At 47.6% G+C, this 26,376-nt stretch overlaps 2 protein-coding genes across 2 annotated transcripts; both read left to right on the forward strand.

Annotated features, from left to right (window-relative positions):
- Positions 1-16,730: 16,730 nt before the first annotated feature.
- On the forward strand, positions 16,731-21,940 carry LOC8026111 (plasma kallikrein-like; the record flags this gene model as incomplete). Its single annotated transcript, XM_042294416.1, has 4 exons — positions 16,731-16,748; positions 19,014-19,197; positions 20,724-20,881; positions 21,773-21,940. Coding segments are annotated over 4 exons (528 nt in total), but the record flags the coding sequence as incomplete, so codon positions are not given.
- Positions 21,941-25,074: 3,134 nt separating this feature from the next.
- Positions 25,075-26,353, forward strand: LOC120843681 (THAP domain-containing protein 5). The gene is made up of 4 exons (XM_040215108.2): positions 25,075-25,273; positions 25,418-25,933; positions 26,004-26,264; positions 26,339-26,353. The coding sequence occupies exons 1-4, from the start codon at positions 25,148-25,150 to the stop codon at positions 26,351-26,353; spliced, it is 918 nt and encodes a 305-aa protein (XP_040071042.2). The 5' UTR covers positions 25,075-25,147.
- Positions 26,354-26,376: the final 23 nt, after the last annotated feature.

The following is a 26,376-nucleotide window of genomic DNA, read 5'->3' on the forward strand; positions in this document are numbered from 1 at the left end:
TTGCGTTGACAATTGTAAATATGCGTGGTAATACTATAAATTTTACTGGAAGGTGAATAACAAGTTTGTGTTATTATTGAAAGTGCGTTGTTTGCGCTTATGTGCTTATTTATACTAATGGTATTTTATTGCCTTTATCTCGTTTGTATTAGCATCTTAAATGTATTAAGGAAATACTATTATTACACACAAAATAAGTTATATTTTGTTCTAAGGCAGCTCCAGCCCATAAAGAGAATTAAAAATTGTTGACTAAATAGTAAGTTTAGTACCCCTGGCGCACGGAAAAGTTAATTTATTTTCATTAAATACTGTGGGATTTAATCAGCTTGCGGTCTTGAGTGATTATAAGAGCTTCGCAAGCTGGTCAATACAACATTATTGTAACTTTGCTCATTCATTAATTTAATTAATTTTGCCATGTGGCCGGGGTATAATGCAAGAATTCAATGACTGCACGCGATAACATCGCTTTCATGATCGTATGTGACAGTCGAGCCCTTTCCGCGTTGACTACGTCTACCTGATTTTTAACTGTGATCTGCTTCGCTGTGTCCATTCACTGCGTGGCTTTTGACTTAAAACAATCACATTTTTCTATAGACGTCTTATACGTATAGCTCGTGCCATTTCGTACCGATTATTTAGCGGTGTAATGAAATGTTTTCTAGACCTGCTTCTTCGTGCGGCTTTCTTTTTAGCTAATAAGACACGCGTATGTGACTAAAAGCGCGTTACGACGGTCGATCCACGCGCGTTGCCTTCGCTTCAAGGCGCCCCCCCCCCTTCCCCCCCCCCCCCCCATAGCCTTTCTTTGCGGCGTCACGAGAAGAGCGCTACGGCCTTATTTTTGGGAGCTGTTGTTCACCGTTGCCTGTTCCTTCTCCGCCATGATGAGGAGGATGTTCTGCCTTGCAGAATCACAGGTCGGGTCGTCGGCTTTGAAAAATAGTCTTCCAAGTTAAAGTTAAAGCAAATTACTCTTTTTTGCTTCACCAGTTTCCGGGGTTTGGGTACCTTCCATCACGTGCTGGGTAGATGAAACAATAACCGATGGGATAGCGTACCCTCCGGGAACGAGGGCGCGACTTTAAGGATCAGAAGCACAGCACATTTAAACCGCCACAGTGAAACAAGAAAAAGAAGAAAAAACAATTGTGAAGTCTTAAAGGGATACTGAACCGAAATTAGGATTTCGAAAAGTAAGGCTGCAGAACTCTTGAACGGGACGCTACGAACTCCAAAACATCACTCGTACATCGATATCTCAAGCGGATGGCCGTACTTTTGGAAAAGAAGGGCGCGATCAAGCGAGTTCTTTGACGTAACTGTCCTCCGGGAGAATTCGAGAATGAACAGAAAGGGCCTCTGCTTCTCTCCTCCTCGCTTCGGTTCACCAGCTTGACGGGACACAGCGAGGAGGAGAAGGAATGGGAATCGTGACGTGCCTTGCCTCGTCGGCCACGTCGGCCGGGTTTAATCGCGCACTTCTTTCCCGAAAAATATGGCGATCCGTTAGATATATCGCCGTATGAGTGATATTTTTTGGCTTTGCAGCTTCCCGCCTATCCGCCCGGCCTTGTTTAGTGAGCTCGAAATTTCGGTTCAGTATCCCTTTAACTCCTCGCGTAGATTGTTTTTGAAATGAATTGCGTACGGCTCCACGAGCATCTAAAACTAGGTAAGTGAATAAACTAAAATAAAATAGTTGAAAAAAAAAAAACACGATTCAAGGCAAGGTCGGTGCAAAGTTAAAGCTTTGACGTCACAATTGGATAGATCAACAGCCATCTGTAGCTCTGTCCGTGTGTTACTGTGCGTGCGAATGTGCCTTTGCATGCACAGAGTATATGTGTCTGTAGTTATGTCTGTCTGTCTTACAGTGCACGCGTGTGCCTGTGAACAAGCGTGCGCGTGTGTTCGAGTGCGTCAGCCTGCGTGTGTGGTTGAGTGTGTATATGTACGTGAACTATTGGTAGATCACGTGCCGTTGTCGGAAAACAAAACATAGTTTTAAACATAGTTTTAAAGTATAACTTGTACCGGTTCTGAGAATAGCTAAAAGTAAGCGTAATAAAAGATCCACTGATAAAACATGCTTTATTATTTTTCAGCCGAATTTAGATTCCGACTCAAGCGTTTTTATGCCATAAAGAAAATAATTAGTGTCTGAAGAGAACTTCCAATCTTTAAAAACCCGGAACAAAACAGTTTTTATGGTTTGTTTTAGCAATTTTGTTTTCAGAAAGCCATTTTTTACCATCAGGTGAGGTCGGCACGCATACGGCTGTACTGCTAATGAACACCCGTTTCTAGCCTACTCTCATATTATGATTCCATTTAAGTAACTTCAGTTAATTTTGATGCGCCTTTCGGTGCTGGAGGACGCTCCTGCATGTTTGTTTATAGTATTCGATTAAAGTGCACGCAGCCTCAGCGAGCGTACCGTGTTATCGAAATAAAGCGCTTCAACGCTGACGCTCTCGCCCGAACGCTTGCAGCAGAACCTTTTTAGCCGGGTGGCGTCACCTGCCACGACTATAGCTTCGCACCCCAACCGACACCTCGTTCTCCCACTTGCGTCACTTCGATGACAAACTTGCCATTCTGCTTGCAGAAAAAAGTGTGAAGAGGCTGGAAATTGGGGTGAAACGAATCGCGTCTGCGTACCGCGGGAGCTACCTGTGCGCGATGCTGTAGAGAGAGAGAGAGAGAACTGGTTGTGTCTGGCGGTGCTTTGGCCAGTCTGGTTCTCTCGAGGCGCGGTCAGACCGCTACGACAACATACCAAAGACAGTCTGCAGGCGGTAGAGAGCTTCAGGGAACCGGTTTTGCACATCCCCTACGATACGATGGTTCCTCCGGTACAAACTGCGCATGCGCATCCACAGAAGACTCGCGCATGCGCAGATCGTACCGGTCGGCCCAGAACGGTTCCCTAAAACTCCATGTCTGCAGGGGACACACCGTAGTATATCTTTTGTACAATGTACGAACGGCGTGACTGCGGCCTTCGGCTGTGATACGTGTTCAATCAGCGAGGACACCGACTTTAGCCGAACGCTGGCAAGGCACTCTTCTTGAATTCGTGCACTGCGTTTGCCGTTTTCAATGCCGTTAAAAAGTCAGCCCCGCTGCCTCGCAGCGAGTATGTGTCCTATAGGTCCGACCGACGCATGTACATGCAACGAAGTTAAGTGCAGAAGGAATGCACTCTCCTTGTTCACGTGGGTCCTATGACACGAACACCAAAATAACGCGACCTCCGCGTCGCCAGTGCTTATTTATCGACGCCACACGAACGAAGCGGAGAGAATTGTTGACATTGTCGAGCGTTGTATAACTCAACCATTTATTCTGACCAAGAAAAAAAAAAAAAGACAATTACTGCTTGGAAGTTTAGTTTGCGGCGAGTGGGGAAGAGAGCAGATGCCCCACGTCATACTGATGGTGTTTTCAAGCGATCACACGGTTCGCAATCTAGGACCGGGGATGTTCGCTGTCATATCCCTCGTAACAAAACAACACATGTCGACGGAAGGATTTCGTATTGAACATGTGGCACGATGCTATAAGGCTAACTTAGCTTTTTCATAGTTTATTTTTAAGCACACGGATCAGAAAAATACCGTTGTTTGAAACCTCCTATTACTTTGTTTTTCTGACATCTGTTTCCTTGTCAAGCACCCACACTACCGGATACAGGCGCTCTGACGGGCACTCTTGACATCAAAGCACCGTTTGCGTCGAGGGATCCTAAATCCAGGTGACATACTTAAACAACGGCAACAAGTGTGCGGGAAAAAAAAGAAAACATATGCCATGGCGTTTTTTTTTTCCTTCTGGCTAATAATAAAGGAACACGGAGAAATCACAAGACCACACGCCCAATTGACGTGGATGCATGCTGGTCTCTTTCCTTGAACGTGTTCAATATAATCCTGCAGCTTTGTTAAAGTCATATCTCTAAATTTCGGACTCATTCTCAAGGCAACCCATTTTGTTTGAAGTTTGGCGCTATGGTAGCCACGACAATCTTGGTTTTTCTGTCGGCTCTGGTGGGGAAGGCGCTGTCGTCCACTCCTGGTAAGTGAAAGATTCTTTTTGTCACGACAGCTTCCTAACTTTTTTGTTGCTTATTCTTATGCACGAGTAACACAAATTGTTAAAAAATCTATTAAACTACAATATTATATTAAACCTGTCTTTAATAAAATATTTTTTATCCCTTCTCCACTGGCATCGGAGGGAGGGTGGGGAAAGGGGGGGGGGGGGGGAGTGAAGGGTATAAAGTTGAGGCATTGGAAACTTCCGTGTCCAATCCCGAAGGGAGCCTGGATGCATCTTATGGCGAATTCCACTGGTCGTTTTGGAGCGCGCCGGGATCGACTTTTCTGGAGCGAGCCTATTTCATTGGGCGATCGGGATGGAGACGGACGTGTTCGGTCGTTTTGAATTAGCTCCCGCTCCAGATCTGGATCCGAGAAAAGTCGCTCCGACGATTTCGGCGGATTCAACCGGAAGCCAGCCGGGCGAGCCCTTGGCGCACGCACGTGACTTCCTTTCTCGCGGGGCATCTCGCCTGATCTCGCCCATCTCGAATGGCCGCTTGCTTACCCCTTGTTATGGCCTTGACTCGACAGCCGGTTCGTTTTCCAGGAAGGAGAAGAGAAGGTATTTGCCGCGCTACGGGCATTCCGACAATCTTTGCTAGAAGCTCCTGAGCCATTCCTGCCGCTCGTGCGTCGAAAACGTGTTAGCGCCGGGAAAAACGAAAACGTCTTCGAAACGACCGCGGCGGCCGCGGAAAGGGGATTCCCGGGCAGGTGGATGACGGGAAGGCATCCGTCGATCCCGGAGCAGTGGTCATGTTCCACGAGGGATCCGTAGGCGGCGCGACGCCGTTCGGATCGAGTGCTTCATTCCGGATCTGGTCAACTGATCCCGGCGCGCTCCAGAACGCCCAAGTGGAATTCGCCATTAGTTGCAGTCTCGAGTCCGCTTTTTCTCGCGTCCGGCTCAGTTCCCAGCAGAGGTGTGCGCTTGTAGCTTGTTGCCCACTTTTTAGGATCCGTCATCGGCGCGTTCTTCAGTTTGTGTCTTTCCAGTTTTGCCCGGACTGCCGGGGAGACCGCCATTCCGGTTCGGACTGTTTGTAATCGCACGGTACACCACCGACCACATCCGTTCGGTAATGGGTCATCGTCTTTCGGCAGAAAATTACGCTGGACCCTTCGCCGCTCAATGCGGTCAAGGGTCGTCTGCTCATCCCACTCGGGCCCCTCCTCCTCGGCATCGGAGGCTTCTTGGATTTTTGCTGGCGGAGGGTAGTCGAGATTCGCGCTCTAGCCTTTTGCAGGGATGTAGGGAGACGGAATAAGATCCCGGTATGAAACGGGACCCAGGAGATGGTTAGTTTGACTCCACTGGATTTTAGGGACTTTCCTTTTGTCTTGACCTTTCTCGCCGCCTTGTTGGGGGAATCCCGCTTCCGGTACGTGTCCTCGGCCTACTTGAAGTCCGTGTATGTGCCCAAGTTTCTGGAGCCTTTCGGTGTTATTGACTCGGCTTCCACGGCAAGTACAACACAGCTCGAAGTTCCGCATTTTTTGGTCGAGTAGTTCTTCCAAATTGCAAGGCCCGCCTTGTAATCTGTGCTAAAGGGGCACTGACGTCGTTTCTGAAAACGGTCATTTTTTATCTTATAATATTTACAATGTGTTAGTTTCCACATATACCAAGTCCTATATTACAAAACTGCCCATTCATCTTAGGGCAAAAGGAAAAAGATCTGGACTCTTTTTTCTCGCGGACTACATTGTGTGTATCAATAAATCCCATAAAACACGCACAGATTCCGAATGATTTCATTATAAATCGTTTCGAAGCGAGTCTGATAGGTATATATTCGAATAAAACTCTTCTTTTTCACCGCGGGCGCAACTCGCAGACAAGCGCCTTTCGTCGACCCCTTCACTCGGAAGAAAATTCTTCCCAAAAAGGGCGTGTCGCGATCCTTGAACACGCTTTTAATGAAAAAATAAGCTACGCACGATTGTAATTTCGGGTTTGTTCGGATGCTTAGAGCGTCTAGATTTAGTTATCACCACAAAAGGACGATATCAGAATCGACTTTAGTGCCCCTTTAAGGTAATACCATGGAATGGCTCTCCCTGACTGTTGCGTCGGTGTAGACGTGTACCGCTTCTGACCCGGGACGGCCGTCCCGAACATACTGCGCGCGCTTCTTGGACGCGTTGTTGCTCTTCTGATCTTTGTCCACGTTCTGTTTCATGGGGCGGTGGTCCTCCGCTGCCTTGTTCTCCCAAGAAGGTGGAGATAGAGATCATGGGGCGCCCTGCGAGCTGGTACCCAAGCAGCTTGAGGATGGCTCTTTCGGCTCCTGGTTTGCTCGAGTCTATGACATTGAGCAATGCGATTTATCTCTCGGTTCAAGATATCCAGCTTATGCTTTTGAGGTTACGTGATGCGCAACAGGAAAAAGCAATTTTTTTTATTACGGTAGCTAAAAAGAGAAATGCGCTCAAGGAAAAATAAAGAAAGCTTTGCAAAAAATGGGGCAAAGTACAATTTTTAATATTTTTTTAATGTTGATGTCAGTTTTAATCACTGTTTAGATGCGATATGTTTTCAGCCGCGCTTATGAAAGGGTGACCTAAAACAATTCCAGTACAATTAAAACAATAAGTGACCGTCTTTAAGCAGACACGGCTACTCGTTGACGAGTTTCTTGCTGAGAGATAAAGTTCGGTTCCACAAGCTCTCCTGCTGTGTCCTCAACATCAAGCCTTTGCCGTGGTTTATCTAAACACTCCAGTTGAAGGTAGGTAACTAAGGCGGCAAATATTTATTGCTAAACACTAAGTTAAAAAAAAAACAAAAAAACAACTGTACCTTGTTGCGTTTTAAAGTAAATTGCAGCGAAAGCCGAGGTGCTGTACACTCTGCCGCTCATTCTGCTGCACGCACACTCTAAGAAAAAAGGGAGGAGAAAGGTAGCAAAAGCGACTGTTCCTCCTTGTTGCGGACAAGTTGCCCAGAGAAGGGAGGAACGGCAGTTCAGATGAAAGGAGGAGGGCGAGTTCCTCCTTGTTCAGTTGGCGCAGGGGTAGAACATCGCGCTACTGACCAAGTGGTCAACGGTTCGATCCCCAGTAAAGTGTTTTTTTTTTTTTTGGTTTTTTGTTTGTAAAGTTTTTTTTTTATTTTTGTTTACCAAAACACACATAAACAAACCCAGTCCTATGAAAGGAAAATTAAAGTCCTTATTATTCTCCGAGACGTTTTCCTCCTCCAGGCAGACCGGAGAAAGCTTTCGCCCTCCCGACCCATCTTCTTTCGGTTTCGTTTTTCGAGCACATCGCGCACGTTGTTTAATAAATTAATGTTGAGTTGATTGAGCTTCAGCGGCAGCGAAGGCCGCCTGTAATTCCGTCTTCTAGTCCAAACGTGCAGAACATTTCGGTTGCATTGACGTTTTTACCACTAATTTTATCAAACGAGCTAACGAAGCCGCTAGAAACAGCGAAGTTCCGGAGCAGTGCCAGCAGCACTACATACACTGGGTAAGACGGCCGTCTCCAATTTGCGGGACACACGCGGAACTACAGCAGCGAAACCACGAGGAACTGTGTCGACGTTTTCGACGTTATGGAAATCGCGAGAACTGCGTCCAACGAAGGCAGGTTTTCCTGCTGGCTGCCTGGGTGCCTTCCGTGCTGAGTTCGGTTCCGTTGTCCCGTGCCGAGTGCCAACCGGCTTTCAACGTGGTTCTGTATTTCTGCGTGTCAGCGGCATCGTGATGGCAGTGTTGTGGCTTGTGAACAGAAGACGGGAATTATCGCCGATGTGACCGTGTGTTCGCGTATCAGTGGTGTAACAACAAGATGAGATGACGTAAACTGTCGGGCATTGATGCCGCTGGTCGGGCCGTTATCGGAGGGGCCGGGGTGTCGCAGGATGACATTCCGCTTTACATTAAAGAGTTTAAAACCACTTGAGGGATTAGGTGCAGTCGATCGACGTGTGGATAGTCATGTTGGAACGCTGGTCTGAACGGTAAGCTCCTATCGTACAGTGGCCAATGTGACTGTCGGTCCCCGAGAGCGATTGCGCTCTGGGGAAAAGACAACACCACAACACTACGAAAGTATGACGGAAAGTACGCATATTTATAATGGAAGTTTAGCATAAAAAAAAAGACAGGCAAAATCGAAAACAAAAAAACAAAAAAATGCTATCCTTTATTTTACTGTTTAAATATATTACGGTTCCTGTAGAAACTGCCCTCTAAGTGGCGCGCTGGGATGAGCGCTAGAAGTTTTCGAGCTCGCAACGGCGCAGCTCCGTACACTTAACAGTTGTCGCAAGTCGCGGCTTTGACTGCATTCAAGTTGATCGAAAAGCGATTTCTGTGCCCGTGAAGCATCACTTCCAGCTGAGTGGATATCCGCTCTACAGAGATTAATTCAAGACGGCAATTGCAGCTTTGCGCGAACAGCACAAATAGAAAAACGAACACTACAGTATAAATACTGGCTACGAAGGGCCATGCGGGAAAACAAACTCATGGCTTGGAACCACATTGGAGCGGCTCGATTTATGGGCTTTCAAATAATTATGGCATGATCGAGCGTCTTCTTTTTAATAAGAGATTCATCCCCTGAGCCATTAAAAATAGCCTCAGATGTATGACATTGCTGGAAAAAAATGAACATGTTCGGAATATTTTTTTTTGCTTAGGGAGTCACCGAAAAATTCTGTACGTTCAAAACGACCACTATAAAAGACGGAAACGCAGGGCTCGGTAGTAGTGATCGGGGCAGTGTGCTGTTGTATTGATGTTTGTATGTGCGATGCCTGTGTATGCGTTCCATATATGTTGACCTGACGTTTGTAGTGTGCGCAACGTGTCTACATGTGTTAGAGATTCTGCAGAAAAGGAAACGCAATTGTGGCGTAAGAAAATAAAAATATTTTTTTGTAAAAACATGAATTGGGCGGTACCTAGCGGCACCTAGCCTAGCTACGTGCGATTACTCTGCTTGACCCTGCCATCTGGCGGCAAGCGATTTAATATCCTTTTACGCTACGCGGCTACGCCAAAATTTCGTGTTACCGTGCTGAGATAAGCCAAGAGGTTGCTTCGGATTTGTTTTTGTTTTTTTTTGAGAGCGGCTTTTGGTTTTGCCGGCGAATGATTTTCACTCCTCCGTGATGTGCGGTTGACGCTACGGTTGACGAAGGAATTGTGGCTCGAGGAATAGCAAAGGTAGGACATAAAGTGCGCGAACTGAGTGCCGGTTGTCTCCGTTGAACATCGCAGTGCTGACGATGAGAAGACTGAGTGACTGCATGCTTTCGAAACGTAAGTTTCTTTACCTGCAGGGGTAAAGAAACTTCGGAAATGAATACAGTTCGCGGAAAGCTCGTGTTACGTTTTTATTTCCTGCTCCTCTCGCTTCGTGCAATAAGTATTCTCGTTAAGCCTTACCGAGCTCGATTTGCTCGATTCGTGGCCGCCATAATGAGATGCAGTCGACGGAGGAACTTTTCCTCCCCTGCTTAAGGGACGAAAGTTTCTCCCTTTCTGAAGGAACATATGTGTCAAGAGCGTTCCTCCCTTTAGGGAGGACTATACTGACCCTTTTTTCTAAGAGTGCAGGCTACACACAATCACACCTCACACTAATCATGACGCCATGTGACGTCAAAGTGTCACGTGATGTCATGGTATGACGTGCCGGGATACTACGATGTCACGTCATGGCGTAACGTCAGACCACGGCGTCAAATTAGGCTGGAAACTTTTCCCGCTAAAATTTTTCAGTCACTACGTAGACAAAACACACCCGGAACACCAGTGAGAAACGTCGGTAACAACAGCTGTCACCAGCAAAAATTATACACAAGCTTGAAGATGCTGACAAAGACCAGGGCCCGCTTGCTAAAACAGCGTTTCAGCTGAGACTGGGTGAAAGGAACAATTCTAAAGGCTGGGGCACGCGAGCGTCTTGAGACGTGGTTTGAGTTCCACTCAGGTCGTGCGCTGGCTTGGACAGTGCTTTCATTCACCCCGTCTCAGCTGAGACCATTTGTTTCTAGCAAATCGGCCTAGGTGTACAGACAGTGTCCCGCGCAGTCCACGAACTCTTTCTTGTGTTTCATTTTTATTTATGAGATGCGTTGTTTTTCAATATTTCTCATTGTTAAGTTCATCTAGTTTCTTCTTTTTTTACAGCGGAGCTGTTAAGGAATAGTTTCCCCAGGATCGTGTCCGCCAGGAAACAAATGATGACACAAAACTCTGGACAGGTACCGCCATCTATGAGCGAAGGCGGCAACAAGGCAACCGGCTTGCCGGCTGCCTGGTTACCGCCGTCGCTCATAGATGGCGGCAAACCTTTCCAGCCTTTCTACTCTGGCTTGCAGACTAGCGGCCGGCCATTACTTCCTTCCCACCATAATACAGCTTCGCTGGTCTTCCTTCTTCACCAGAGTGGAAGGGCTGAAAGATTTTCTTGCTTTTACAATTTTTTGTATAGTATTTTAATTTTATTCTTTTCACCGTTTTTTTCTATTACATTGGTAGCTCTTAGTTCTCCTTTCCGGCAAAAGATGTTCATGCACGAACGTAAAACCCCAATCTACAGCAGAGGCACTGCTCTCCTTCTTCCCGTCGTTCCTCACACATACACGCCAAGGGCGGCAAGGCTCTCTCTCAACGGATTACAATCATTCACTTACTGAATAAAGTAAGAAAATTACTCTACAATTACCTTCTGATTATGTAATTATTCCCTTTCAAAATTATAGATAAATGTAAGGGATTACAAGTAATTTCGTTACTTGTAACGTATCACGTACAAGTCTGCCGCCTACATCCACGGTACCTTTAGGCGACACTCCCCCCCCCCCTCCCCCCCCCCCCCCTCGCTTTCCACCCCTCCGAAAGCCGCCGTTACAAAATCCCCACGTGGTGGAACTGTGAGCTGTGCGGACACGCTCCCTCGCCTCCCCACTGCCGCCGCCCAGGTTCCGTTCTCGAGTGCTTTCAGCGCCTCTACAGAAGAGCGCGCGTACATACTGCCGCTTCTTCCACCGCAGGCGCGGTCACGGGCGTTCCCGTTCTGAAAGAGCGCTTCAACCCAAAAATGAAAGCACATTTCTGTGTTCTTCTCCAACACATGCACCAAATGCACAATCGTTCCGCCAAAACGCAGACGTCTGCTACATCAATTACACTGAAAGCGGAGAACCCATTGCAAACATTGTACAAAGCCCTGGCTTAAGGCAAATCTACTTCAACACGCGCCTCCACAAAGCAGCAGCTACCTGTGTCAAGTGGAGCACACTTTGTGTTTAAATTTGTTATATATAACCTTAACGTAGGGTGACGGTCATCGACGCTTATTGATAACGCTCTTTCATGACAATTTGCTCAAAAAAATAACACAAACAAAAAAACATCAACCATATTTTGTTCTTAAACTGCGGGTGTTGCCTTGGCGATAACTACGTCGGAATGTCAACACCCGAAGACAAGTTCTGCTCAGCTTGGTGTGACTACGGCATTTTTCTCCCCATAATAAAGTGTGCGGAGTCCGAGGGTCTGCTGCCAGCAGCAGTGTCCAGGGTGGCACCGCACAAATCGTGGGTGGGACGGCCGCCACACCGCTCGAGTTCCCCTGGCAGATCTCCCTCCACCTCATCCAGCTCCCGAACACGGATCTGGGCCACATCTGCGGCGGTTCCATCATCAACAAGCAATACGTCGACACCGCGGCGCACTGCATTCTAGAGTGAGTCTCGCGTCTGATCGGACGCAATGTCACACTCTAAAGATTTTAGAGCGTCTACCTACCCGTACGTTTTACAGTGACATGCACCTGAAACAGAACGCAGCTCGCGTCCTCTCTAGGCGGCTGGTGGCCGCCGGAAAAAATCCGCCTATTCCGGGATTCGATCCCGGTACCTCTCTAACACAAACAGAGCGCTCTTTTCCGAGCACAAGTTCGGCTGCTTCTCTTTGCAGGGGTTGTGGCGACTTTAGAGCGCCGAGTTCTGATTGACTTGGATTGCCTCCGATTGAAGGATAGTGGGTAGACCTCAAAGCAAGCTGCCTCGAGGTCTACCCACTCTCTTTCAGTCAGTGTCAATCAGAGCCACGGTGTGATCACCACAGCCCCGGCAAAAGGAAGCAGACAAACATGCTCTCTGCATGAGCTGATCTAACCAGGAGCTGACAGCAGAGCAAACTGGTGTTAACAGTTACCAGCAGTCTTGATCGTAGCAACTGCAAGGGAGAATTACGTCGTTAATTGGCCCAACATGAATTTCGGGAGGGGATAAATTGTGATCTTACCAATCGCACATCGTTTAGTGCGCAAAAAAGAGAACTAGTACACGATGGTAGAAAAAACAATAGCCACACTTTTCTGTAGAAAAATTTAAAATTATAGCGGACAATTCCATGCCTCCTTTTCTTCGAAAGCTCTCAGCCTTTTCACTGTAATGCATCTGCGGTACCCAAAACACGTCAGCCGAACCCAGCTCACGCATTGGAGACGAGCACTGCGCCCCGTCGACGTATGCGCTCCTCAAAAATCAATCCTTCGGCGAATATTTGGTTTCGCGTTCGAGTGCCTTGAGGGCTCTCATCATCACTTGCAAATGACCAGTTCTCTAGCGTGCTTAAAAAGCACGGAAAAAGCTTGAAGTCATGAACCGCGGTGTCCAAGCACGTAACGACCACGTGATTTCTCCTTTTGCTTTTGACATGAGGATGAAAGTTAAGAAGGAAGAAGTTGAAAGATCGTTTCATGATCCCTTTAATAACTTGATATGCGGAGACGTAGGGAGAGTCCCAAAGGTAGAGAAGGTTTGGCTTTGTTCAGGTTCCCGGATCAGGCGAATTGTTTCAGCGGAAACCAGTCGTCTGTAGAAAGCGCGAACTGCGCTCAAATTTAGGTGGAAGCCAATTTATTCATACGCAAACCGTCTCTACCTTTGGGACTTCCGCTAAATCTCATTTTACGAAGACGTCTACCTTCCGGCAAATTACTTGGGAAAGTTGACTCGGTCGAACGCTGCGATCTACGGAGGAAGCTCCTTGAACGACGGGATCGGAAATATGTTTAGGCTTAAAAAAACAGTCTGCGCTGCGACCCTGCGCATGATGAAACTTCATACTCGGTATCACAGCGCACAGAGTTTTAATGTGAACGTTTTTTGGCTAGTTGCTCGGGATCAAGTGAAGCCCAATTTAGTAAAGCCGTGGCCATTGACGTCACATGACTTCAGTTCCCCGCCAAATTTAGCGGGAAAATTGACGTCACGTAACCTCACCGCCAATTTAGTTTATCCGCGATATTTAGCGGAAAATTTAACGTCATGCGACCTCAACACAAATACAGTTTCCCCGCTAAATTTAGCAAAGAAATTCACGCGGAGACATGATGTCACGTGACCTCTACTCGTATTAAGTTTCCCCGCCACATCTAGCGGGAAAATTAAGGTTACCTGCTAAATTTAGTGGGAAAATTGAAACAAGACCGGTCCCAGCCGGTCATTCCCACACTCTGGGGACACAGGCTCCAAGTACCGCTAAACGTTCGTGATCTACAAACTTTTCACGTATTCTACACAATTGCCTAGCAATTTGTCAGACAATTTAAATTAGCGGGGAAACTGAATATGTGTTGAGATCACACGTTTTTTTATTTCCCTCTAGGTTTAAACAGAATTTAGACGTAGTCATTCATCGATCGGCTTCAGATATTTCAGTCCTCAGTAACTGTCCTTTGAGGCGTCAGATTTTTTCATTATTCTTTTCCTTATGTTAGAGTGTGCTGGAATTTTTTTTACCTAACATTTGAGTTTCGGCAAAAGCTGCCGTTTGTAGCCTTAAGGAGTGAAGAGCGAATATTCACTAAAGGGGTAATTATTGACGATCAAACGCATCGTCTAGGCACTTTTTTGTTGTATATACAAACTTTTGTCAGTACAGTTGAATATGTCAACAAGCTTTCGCGATATCGCTATTCAAAAAAGAAAAGAAAAAATTATTTCAGAACGCAAGCGAGGTTATGAACGAAGCCCCATGGACGGGAAAATAACCATTCACGGTTCAAACCCAACACTTTGCGCTCCCGTGACCGCAACGGAAATTTAACACCGAGGAGACTATCAGCGAAGTCGGTAGATTTTCTCTTGGTGGAAATGTTGATGCTTATCAAACTTGCAGTGCATAATGCAACTTCGCGACTCTTAATATTTTCTTCTTTTTTTTTTCAGTGGCTACAAGTCCCCGTCAAACTATATGGTTGTGATTGGAGAACAAAACCTCAACAAGGTCGATCCCTACGAGAAAAAAATCGCAGTCGTAAACGTAAGAACTCGCATTCTCTGCGCCTTGTATGCTCAGCTCTAGTCAACTTCTAACTACCAGAAACAAATCACCCCATGTTAAACCGCGAATTCTCGCAGAGGTTTGCTGTTCTCACAATATTACGTAAGTTGTACTCTTCTAATTCTCTCATTGGCGGTTTTCCTCTTGAACACGAATGTCCCATGGCAGGACTGTCCTGACTCTGATGGCATAAGAACCGGAGAGGAAAGTAGAACATTTTCATAAAAGAGTTACCATCCCAACCATGACTTTAAATATTATAGATATCTCCTGAAATTTTTTCCTCAATTACATTTATACGATTAAGCTCTAAACTCCGGGTGTTCGTAATATGTGAAAGCAGTTTACGGTTACAAAACACCAGGCTTTTCTTTTGTTTTCGTCGGCTTATAGCATTCGTATTATATTAGAGATTGTATTCTAGAAAGTCTGTCACTTCCACGACGGAGCCATTGGGCGCGGATGTCGGGAAAAGGCCAAGAGCAGCACCGAACGGTTAGCCATATGGTAGCGCTGAGCCTGTCCTGGGTTAACCTCCAGTTTTATGGTGACTAGCCCTTGAAAGAAAATTTTAGGAACAGCTTTGGAAATTCGCCAAAAGAACGTAAAGAGGAGGTTAGAGAACCATGTTTAACATAGAAGATATTTCGATTGACTGTGCAGGCTCTGTATAGGCACTGCTTGCAGAGGCAGAGTTCTTTTTTCTTGCACCGCCAACTCTGCATTGGCGGAGAAACCGTCACATGCGTCGACCTGGATACCCTCTTTATGAGGAAAAGTGACCTCGCAGGCGCCGAGTTTCGGGCGGAGCGTGTTTCTCGCTTTGCTTCGCTTGCAAAAAATATATCGCACACTAAAATCGAACAAACTGGAAGGTTCCTTGACCATGGGACATTATGTGTAGCCTCTGGGCACAGTATAATCGCGTCGTTTGATAACGCGAATGATGTATTAAAACATGTTTCCAAAGCGTGGGAAGCAGACGATATGGAGGACGATCGCGTAGCTCGCGTCTACGACGCTCGCGGAGTGATACGCGACCGGCACATCCGAGCACTTCGGACCTGACAACCATGCGTAGCTACGGCTTTCAAAGGGACGATGTTCCCATCGGTTAATATGGTCTATCGATGGCATAAAAAAAAAGAGGAGACAAAGGACGGGACGACGGCACACGCGCGGCGTGTCGCAGCACTATAAGGTGACCCAAGTCACCAGGCTCAATCTAAGATGAACCGTAAAAATCAACGCCTGCACGCAGCAATCTAAACTTTTCGTCAAAGGTGTATTTCACAGGTCGGTTTTTTCCTGTAAATTTACAATGCGTAGTTCACTTTCTGTAAAAAATAAGGCCAAGAAACTTGTCAAAATCCCCTCCCCCGAGATCACGTGACCCCCCGGGGTCACGTGACTACCCGCAGGTGACGTGATTCCCCTCAGTACCCTTCCCTACTCCTCCTCAAGAGCTGCGCTCCTATTCGGCGTTACAGGAATTTGTAAACGGCTTTCAGTTTTTTGTCAAGTTAGACAAAAATTATTTTGAGTAAACTTTCAGAAAGGAAAGAAAATAAACTGTACTGATAAAGCCGTTATATTTTAACTGAACATACATTTCAGAAAGATTATGTTCATTTCCATAAACCACGGTGGTCGCGAGCCGTCGCGATAAGAAAGTAGCGCCATCTATCAATACGAACGCCAATCACACCCCGCTACTGGACCCCTATCGTCTGTGTTGATGCCCGCCGTAGACCCTGGCAAGTTTCTGGGCCTTATCTTTTACAGAAAGAGAGCTACGCTTTGTTATTTTACGAGAAAAAAAAACGACCTATGAAATACACCTTTGACGAAAAGTTTAGATTGCTGCGTGCAGGCGTCGATTTTTACGGTCCATTTTATATCGATCCTGGTAACCTGAATCAGTAGAGTAGACTGTTGGGCTAGTTGGTTTTGGAACTTGGAATACATTTTAGCGCTCAAAAACAAGGACAAAAAGACGAGAATCAGACTCCACAGTGCGCTTGTGGTGTCTCATTCTCGTCTTTTTGTCCTTGTTTTTTAGCGCTAAAATGTATCCCAAGACTTGAACCAACCTATATATCTTCATCTCGTAAACCCTGAGATAGGGAACGATAAAAAAACGTTCCCCATCTCAAGGTTTACAAGATATCGATTCATTACCAGCTCGCCTGCACTCTATCACTGCTTACTATAGACGCTTTACACACGCGCCAGATTACAGACGCCACTGCCGACCTTCTATTGTCTTACCGAGATATCAAACCCCTGAAGCGGGCTTCGGCGAGCCTCCACAAAGGCAAATGCTGGGGAAAAAGACACCGTCGTATCTAAAATGCCAGTAACCTGTCCTCCTGTGGTAATGATGGAGCGAAGTGAAAAATAATAGAGGAAACAAAACTGAAGGTCGGTTATGGCGGCGCCCATGCACAGTTGCTGTAAAGCGTCTATATCTTCACTGCTCCGCATGCTGCAGCACGCCGCCTCAAGGGATCGTTCACACAGTTGCGTTCAAGCGCGACGGCAACCATTCGTGCCTCTTTAAGGCTGTTTGCGTCGAACTGTTGCCATGGCGACAATTGCGACGAGCCAAAGGGGAGGCGCTGTGCTTCACAACGCAACGCAGTGCGACGCAACTGTGTGAACGGGCCTTCACAGCCGCGCCATCCGCGCCTCCTGATCTCCTGCAGAAGCGACGGTCGCTTCCTGCAGTGCGGCCTTGGATCCAACGTGGCCGCCCAGGGAGCACCATTGCTCCACTCTGCTCCACAAGCGTAGCGCATACAGTTACTCTAGGGTAACCCTTTAGTCAGCTCCAACGATACGCGCGGAGGCCTCTGCGCGAAAAAACAAACTGCAACGAAGGAAAAAAAGAAAGAAAAGAGGCTACGGGCGCGTGGAGAAACGGGAGAGGGGCGAAAGAGAGGAAAATTTTTTGGGAGAATCAACGAAAAATGTTCTTCTCTCCTCAAAAAAAAAAAAAAAAAAAAAGAAAAGGACCTTGATTCTGTTTCCATATTTTACCGCTGAAGCATTGGTTTGGCGCTGCCAAAGAATGCCCCTGCTAGGGAGGCTCTAGTTAGGGTGGATGCAACGGCTAGATCGGAGATCACAGGATATGGACGCCATTTAATTGCTAAATTTTGCTGGGAGTCTATGGAGCAAAACGGTCGTTTTATTTCCTAACTCGGGTCTCAAAAGCCCATTAATGTGCTCGAATAATTTACGCAAGGTATAAATGATTACTTTTCTATAGCCATCAGTTTTGTTCCGACAGGCTAAGTATTTGTTTAACGCGAAGAAAATGGTAAATTCCGCCATCTTGGACGTTGCTGCTTGTCTTGCAACCCTGCTTTCTCCTCTCGGCGTTTGCAATTCCCGGAGCGAGGAGGAAGCGAGATAGGCTTGCTTGCAATGGGAGACGAGAGGAGGAAAGGCACATGGGGCAACAGAGCGGGAGTCTGCTCTTGTGCAGGCTAGGGAGCCTTCATGTGCACATGAAGGCACCCTAGTGCAGGCAACATTGGCGCATATCCTTTCCCAATTCTTTCCCTCAGGCGCCGCCATCAAATTGCAAACGCTCTCAAGGATTTAAGTTGCGCCCACCCTAACTGTTAAACCCGTTTATAACGAACAGCAAGAAACACTACGATCAGTTCGATATATAGCAAAAACCATTTACAACGAACTTCCACGATGCGTTCGTTGTAAGACGAGGGTTTCTCTCTCTTTCTCATCTCTTCACTTCCGCCTTGTAAGCCTGAGCTAAAACACTTTTTTTTTTGCATGCGTGCAGACTTTTTTTTAGCTTGACTTCCCTTCTGAATAGCTTTTCTTCGTGAGCAAATGCTTTGGGATGAAACGTTATTTGTGTGTGTGTGTGTGTGTGTGTGTATGTGTGTGCGTGCGTGCGTGCGTGCGTGCGTGCGTGCGTGCGTGCGTGCGTGCGTGCGTGCGTGCAGAGTGTATTTACAGCTTTCTCCCCTTCTGAATCGCTTCTCTGCCCTCAATTTTGTTCGCAACTTGAGCTTTTGGAATTTTCTTCCTTTCCTATTTCTTTTTTTTGGGGGAAGGGGCAGGCTAGAAGACGATTGTTTGCTTGTTCTTGGAAGCGTTCCCGGAGGGAAAAGTTCGATATAGCCAATATGTTGTTCGTTATAAAAAGTATTTTACATACATTTTTATTTAAATTTTCTGTGAGTTCGATATCGACAATAATTCGCTTTACGTGGGTTCGTTCTAAACGGGTTTCACGTAGAGCCTCCTAGCCCCTGCGCGCGCCCTCTCCTTTGATCTCCCTTCTCCTTTACAGAGGCGACGTTCTTTCGCGATTTGACAGGCTTTCTAGAATAAAGGAGGCGAGGCCAGTAGTCACCACAGCCACCAGCTTTGGTTCTGTATGTAAGAGCAAGTGTTGTACCTGTCAATAACGCGAACAGGCGCAATGCCTATGAACGTCGCAACACACCGGGTCGAGAATTGAAGAACCGAGGTAGCGAGCTGTTTCCTTCAGCATTCAGATTAGCTAACAAAATATAATTCTACACGTTTTCTCGAGCCACAGATCACGATTCATCCGCAATGGAACCCTTCCAACGTGAACTACGATTACGCCTTGCTGAAGCTGGCGAGACCGCTCAACTTCACGGGTAGCGAGAAGGCGCTGATGCCCATCTGCCTTCCGACGCTCAACCAAGGATTCGATGGAATGACCTGCACCACCAGCGGATGGGGACTCACGAAAGACAGTCGGTGTTTTGTTTTCGTTCGTGGCTGGGAACAACTTTAGGAACTAAATGGCGGGGAGCCAGGGATGCCCCTTTCTCTTCCTTTTGCCGCCAACTCCTCACCGGAGGAGAGGGGGTCACTTGCGCCAAATTTGCCTACGGCGCTTGCGGGGAGGTGGCCTTGCGGTGTCCGAGAAACTGAGAAAGAGGAGGAGACGGGACCTGCCTTTGTCTCCACAGCACTCATGGAACGCCTTCGAATGAAAAAGCCTAACGCGGGACGCTGGCTTTCCGCGTTCTAACGCATTCGAGGAGTGCAGTGAAGACAAAGGCTGTCAGCGTTCTGTCTACCAACCAGGGCTCGGCGTTCTGAAGTCCTCGCGCGTCTACATCTCCTCTTGTCCCTAATTTTCTCGGCGCGTTGTTCATTGTGTGTTCGCGAAATGTATGTATTACGCTAGAGCGTGACAAAAACGAAGCTTCTTGAACCTTCGGACATGTGGTGTGCCGCGTAGACACGAGTAATTGCGTTGTTTTTATAATGGAGACGCTGTTTTAATGCGGCCATGTACAAGCAGATATCACGAGAACCGACGACGCAGTGCCCGCGCGCGCGAGCTTCCTAAACTTGGGAGACGCACAAAAGCGCATGCGCGACATGAGCCGCCGCCTCATGTCTTCAGGCACGTCGCGTCTCCTGCAAGAAAGAAGGTCGCTTCTCCCGCAATACCTGGAGTCAGAAAGTTGAGACCATTGCCATACTTTGCTCCGCAACCGGTCGCTGAATGGACAATACTCATCGGTGCATGGTCTTATTCCTCACGACAAAAAGCGTTAGAACTCGTATAAGGTAGTTTCTATTCCATTTGTGGCACAGTGCAAGTTCAATGAGTCTATTTCATTTGCCGTTCCTAATGTCGTTGGGAGAAAACAGCCTTGGACATTTCCGCTATACTCTACCAGTACACTCCTGGATGACTGTTGTGTCTATTTCGTATTAAAACGCAGCTTTTAAGCGCGCGTTTCTGGCATATGGAGTGGCGTCGCCACCGCCGTCGGCGTAACCGTGAGGTCACGTGACCCCCCCTGACGTCACATGACCCTCCTGAGGTCACGTGACACCCCCCCCTCCCCCCCCCCGTGGGGTCACGTGGCCCCCGTGGCAGAGAAGTAGGCAGGATGACGACGTAAGGAGGAGGGGGGAGGCGTATGCCCTCCCCCCAGTACCCTTGCATTCTCCTCCTGATCTGCGCTCTAATTCGGTGTTACAGGGAGTTGTAAATGGCTTTCATTTTTTCACATTGCGTTTCGTTAGAGTGTCAACCACTTCGACTCCGAAGCCCCCCTTCCGTGCAAATTATTTTTTGTTTTGCTTTGTATTTTTTTTTAGGGGGGGGGGGGGGAGGGGCTTAGTCTAGGAGAGCCTTCCCATTCATGGTTTTGATAAATACATAACAAAGTAATGAGCAATATCTTCCTCGCCGCGTCCGTATACCATGTGTAAATAATTGACCTCGACTCCCGCTTTCTTCGTCTTCTCTCTGCAGAGTCCCAGGGTGGAACCATATCCCAGTCCCTTCAGAAGGTTGATTTGCCTATAGTGCCTTACGCAACCTGCAAATCGAACTACCAAAACGTTAATCCAGTCGTAGAAACCACAATGATCTGTGCTGGTCCAAAGGCCGGCGGAAAAGGAGCCTGCCAGGTGAGAAATTGACGCTATTTAAACTGCGCCACAGAGCGGAGGTGTGCGAACGAAGAAATACCGATCTCCATGAGCAGGCCTATAGCGCGCGTGTTATTCTCTAGAGGAAGCTGAAGCTGCGCAATAATTAATTTTTGTTCACGGCGCCTGGAACGCGTCTCAGACTGGAAATAAAAAATGGGGTCTTTGTCTGCAGCTTATTTCGTCTTCATCTAGAACACGGCCAGCGCTGAACTGTTCGCGAGGTCTCAGGGAACCACAACGACTGTCGCGCTTCTTTCTATGAGAAATACCAGAAAGATGTTCCCGACGCTCGTGTCATGTACGTGTTTCGCGTTTGGAACAACCTCGTGTCCATGTCCTGTTTTCTTGCACACAAAGCCCGATAAACGCCGATTTTTGTTTTGGACGTCGAACATTAACACCGAAGGACACCGACTCCGTGGAAACAACTAAACCCCGAAAAACAACACCACCGAATTCGAAACAAAATAATTCCCCCCTTCCCCCCCTCCCCCTCCCCAAACAAAAAAAAAACAAAAACAAAAAAAAAAAAAAACACGAAATTTTACTTAATTCTGACGTAGATGAAAACTTTAAGGCGATCTTCATTCGTGGTCACACTGTTAATACAAGACAGACTGCAGACACACTCTGAGGCGTGTTTCTTTGTATGTGGCCCTTTCACACTGGTCATACAGACAATGTCGGCAGACATGTTTGTAGCATGTGCATATAGGCAAACATGCTTCGAACATATGTCTGAGGCATGTCCGCAGAGAATTCTGCCATGATGTCTGCGGAGAAACTCCATGACCATTGTATGCTTATGGGCAGTGCGGCTGCGGCCTTAGGCTATCCGTTGCAACCGCGCACGCTCTTTGTTCCCAGGGCGACTCCGGGGGTCCCCTGCAGTGCCGCAGGTCCGACGGCCGCTACGTGCTGGCCGGAAGTACGTCGTGGGGAACGACGTGTGCGGCAGCCAATCAGCCCACTGTGTTTGCGAGAATGTCTACCCAGGTCAACTGGATCAACAGCGTCGTTGGCACGACCCCGTGAATTCGCCCTGGTTTCCATCGAGCGCCCACTGTCTCTTCTTTGCATTAAAAGCTGTCCGTGTACCTCAGCAAACTCTGTTTATTTTAAAAATCCTAGCTGATTCTTGCGTTGGACTCTATTTTTACTTGAAAGCAGGCAACAGCAGCGGACGTTGTTATAATGACGCTCGTGTCTACGAGAAAGCATTATCTGACCTGCGCTTGAAGCTGTTCTTCATCCTCATGTACTCGAAATGTAGATCTAGACCAACAGACTTACAAACAAGCCCGCGTTTGCACACACCAGGTGTGGGCACAGTGCGTGTGCTAACCGGATTTCAGTGAGGTGCAACGACTGCGCATGCGTGCCGAGCCAACAGCAGCGCCACCGCAGTCGCGTGACGTCAGGCCCCCCGCGTTTCGGCAATAGACCCTTTGCAAAAATCCCACAAGCCCGCGCGCACCGCGAGAATAATTACGAGAATCCTCGGTATGCCCCTCCCACCGTATTTCCTCCCTCTACCACGTGACATATGCGATCCGGTGCAGGTTGCCAAGGCAACAACGCTCGAGCAGCCTAGTCGGGCGAGGGCATGGAAATGGGGGAGAGGCTAGCTTGTTAGGCTGCCTGGGCAGCCCTCCTCTTAACCCTCCCCTTTGTACCGTCTCCGTCGTCTGCTACACCAAGGCTTCGTCGAACCTGGTCGAACCGCGCCACAGTTGCGGTACAAAATAAGTGGATTCGGTAAAACTGCAAGGCGTGAAAGTAAGTTACAACGGATCACGCACTCAAATAAGGGATTTTGGCGAAGCGTTTACGCTGCCACAGGTATAGTTTTGGTTTACGTTTAGCACGTGATCCGTACTGAGGTTGCTCAAAATCTCCTGCCGTCGTGGCGCGGTATGCATTGCAACAGGTTTATTCGAAAAATTGCATAAAAAATCATTGCGAGAAATAACAATAAAAAAATATTGATGATTACTTACGCTACCCGTAAAATGGAACGCTGCAACAGCTGGGGTGGGACGTCCGAACCGCTAAGGTGTCATTTCGGAGCAGATGGACTGAATGAACGGTAAATGTGCGAGCGCGCACCATAGAGTCCGCAATGGCGTTTCGCATTTGACCGAGTAACACACGGGACGAAAGCTCCATAGCGTTTTGGAACCAATGTGGGGGCATTCAGTGGAGAAAATTTCGTCAACCTGTTAGGCAAGTTTATTGGACACACACTAGGACTGCCTTGTGGTAAATGAAGAACACTTTGAAAACCGCACTCCCAAGTTTGAAATCCAGGGAACGACGAACCTGCATGTGTACGGATGAACCTTTCCCTGTCGTTGGTGCGGCTGCCTGGACGTCTTATGAAATGTTATTCTACACAAACTAACACCGCTTTGTGGTCACTGAAGAAGACTTCCAAAATCGCGCTCTCAAGTTCCGAGCGTTTAGCTCCACTTAATCTCACGCCCGTGGCTTCGCCGACCTAACACCGATCCAGCTTTATTTGTTTTATCGCCCGAGAAACTTTCTGGGAGAATTCGCGACGACGCTTTGTTTTTATATTGCTTCAATTATCAACAGTCTCATGGTTATGTCTCTACGCGCCGTCATAGCGTCACGTGACGAAGTATTGTAACATGACGTCTGATTGTCACGTGACGTCACATTGTCACTCGACGTCATGACATCACCTGACACACGATCACCGGACGTCATTAGGTCGCGTTGCGTCACTGTACGTTTGGACGCCTATCAGGGATCGACAGTATTAGCCCCGAGAAGTTCGCGTGGCGCCCCCTTACGGCAAACCGGGGTTACGTCACGGCGAGGAGGGATTTTTTCCCCGACTCGGCCCGCTCGCCCCGTGGAGGCTGTGACGACGCTAGCTGTCGGCGCGCTCGTTTTTATTATTTTTTTTTTGCGTGTTTTTCGTAGGAAGTGTAAATTTTTATATGTGCCTTAATTGAGGTATGGCCTGTAGCTACAGGCGAAACTTCAACCAACATTTTAAGCAATGTTGACAGGGCAGGCAACGGATGAATCACAGCTGGTATATGAAAATAAAGAAATATGGCCACAATTGCAGGAGCATCACTATAGATTTACGTCTCGCACAATAAATGCTGCTGATGGTCTGAATGAATTGGCAGGTTATGTACACTTTTTTTGTATCTCTGTTTATAAACAAGATCGCCGAAGCAGAAAAGCTGCATGCTGCTCGAGCAACATCTTAAATACAGTCTGGGCCATGGGGAGAGGATCATAAGTAAGACAGCCCAAGTGCAGGGACAAAGTAAAAAAAAAAAAAAAAAAAAAAAAACAGGGAACATGTATTATATACATTGCTCGCATTTGACCTTTGCTTGATTTGGATAGTATTTCAATGAACTACACGGGTGGTATCTATGGACTTGTTTATATCAACCCTCAAGTAATGTATAACAAACGTAAGCGAAGGTGCCTAGCTCCTTATTAGTCCCTTAAGCCCTAAAATTGACATTTTACTTAAATCAAATTGTCCTGAAGTTAAATACCAGAGGCCAGATTCACGAAGAGCTTCTTAGTTTAAGACAACTTAGCTAAGAAGTTTGTAAGTTAAGAACATCGTAAGAAGAGGAGAAATCGGTGTTCACGAACGCGTTCTTAAGTGAAAGGAGGAAAGCGACGTTGTCGCACGGAAAGACTCGAACTTACCGGTGCGGTTGCTATGGCGACGGAGTCTTCGGCAGCACGAACAACCAATCGGAGAGCTCGGCATGGTTCGGAGTCGTTCGGAGCACGTGGATTTTTAATAACAAACACAGGCGGCCTTTCTGCCACCGCTTGTCTGGGGTTCGTGTCCGTGCAGTGATATGTCGACGCTAACACGATTTAAACGCGCCCGAATGCCGAGGCCGGGACGCCTAACCGGCTTCGTTGACTGCTACGAACTCGATCGCTGCGAAGAAAACACAACTGTCATCGTTGGTAAAAGATGGCCGGCATCAGTCGTTTGCTAAGCGACGTAGATGGAAACAAATTGCCGCGGCGTTTTTTGCGGCCTCGGAGGTGCAGGAGCAAGCCGACGTTAAAAGAGATACGTTTGAACTACGAGAGTGTCAGCAAGAGCCACGTAATACCTGTTCACACTCGGAGCGGAATAGACCCTTTTACCTATGCCGTGCCATCTAGCGGCGCCATTTCGAAACAATCCGCGGGCGCTGCTCGCGGCTGGCGGCCGCCATTATGTGGTATGCCGCGGCCTGTTGCAGTACGCTGCAAGGACGACCCATCGAGCCTCTCGGAATGCCTCAATATTGCTGCGCGCCTCTGTGCAAACAGAAAGGCGTGACGGATGACCTCGGAGACAAGGTGACGCTTTGTGTTTGCTACGAGTCATTAAATGGGTACGCTGGCGCATGCAAAGAGATGCACGAGCGCGCGCGCACAAGTTGCAGTCTTCGTTTGGGCATTGCTTATTTGCGACACTAAAATTTGGGTATTCTTCTTTCCCAGGTGTCTTTTTTTTCTTTCCCCAGCGATCCTGTTGTTCGAAAGAAGTGGGTGATAGCTATAAAACGGGACGAGGGAAAACTCTTCCAGATCACGAAGTACACGAGGCTGTGCTCGAAGCACTTTCAGCAGAGCGATTACCTCGCGAACTATGCTGGTAGCCGCCGCTTCTTGCGCCAGAATGCCGTGCCGAGCATATTTGCTTTCAACACTGCTGCAAGGCCTCCGAGGAGGGAACCCCGTCGAAGACTACCACTGCCACCGAAACAGGAGCTCTCCACTGCTGCTGCCGAAGGATCGGCGAACGACGACGTCGCAGACTTGGACGCGACATGCGACTCGATCGCCGACGCAGAAAGCGTCGCAAACGCAGAAGACACCGGCAGCTCGATCACCGACGCAGACATCGTCACCAATGAAAACGCGACAAGCTCCTCAATCGCAGATGAAAGCAGCGTCGCGAACGAAGAGGACACCGGCAACTCGATCGCTGATACAGACAGTGATGACCGTCTACAGGTTAGTAAGAACTTTTCACTATGATCAGATTGTTACACACTGTAGAGATGACATCACGCGCGTTTTGCAGCAACAAGATCTCGAGAATCAGACTGCCACCAAAGCCGAACTGATCAAGAATCTGCAGTTTGAACTGACAAGGTGTCAAGACCAGCTGAAAGGGGCTGAAGACACCCTGAAGCAGATGCGTTCAGAGCTTGAGCTAGCTCTTATAAAATGCAGGGAGCTAGATGCTCGGGAAATAGAGTTGAGTCAAACTAAACATGCTCTATACAAAGCTATACGGAAGCTTGAGCTTGCACTGGAAGAATGCCGCACGCTTAAGGCAAAAGCAAGTAGAAAGTTCTCCATTGAGTGTTTTAAGGATAGCCCGGAAGATGTCCAGTTTTATACCGGGCTTTCAAGCTATGCACAGTTTAAGAGTCTTTGGTCCTTTTTGGCAC

The sequence above is a fragment of the Ixodes scapularis genome, unplaced genomic scaffold, assembly GCF_016920785.2.
Source record: "Ixodes scapularis isolate PalLabHiFi unplaced genomic scaffold, ASM1692078v2 PGA_scaffold6__148_contigs__length_123643588, whole genome shotgun sequence".
In the NCBI taxonomy this organism is placed as follows: domain Eukaryota; kingdom Metazoa; phylum Arthropoda; class Arachnida; order Ixodida; family Ixodidae; genus Ixodes; species Ixodes scapularis.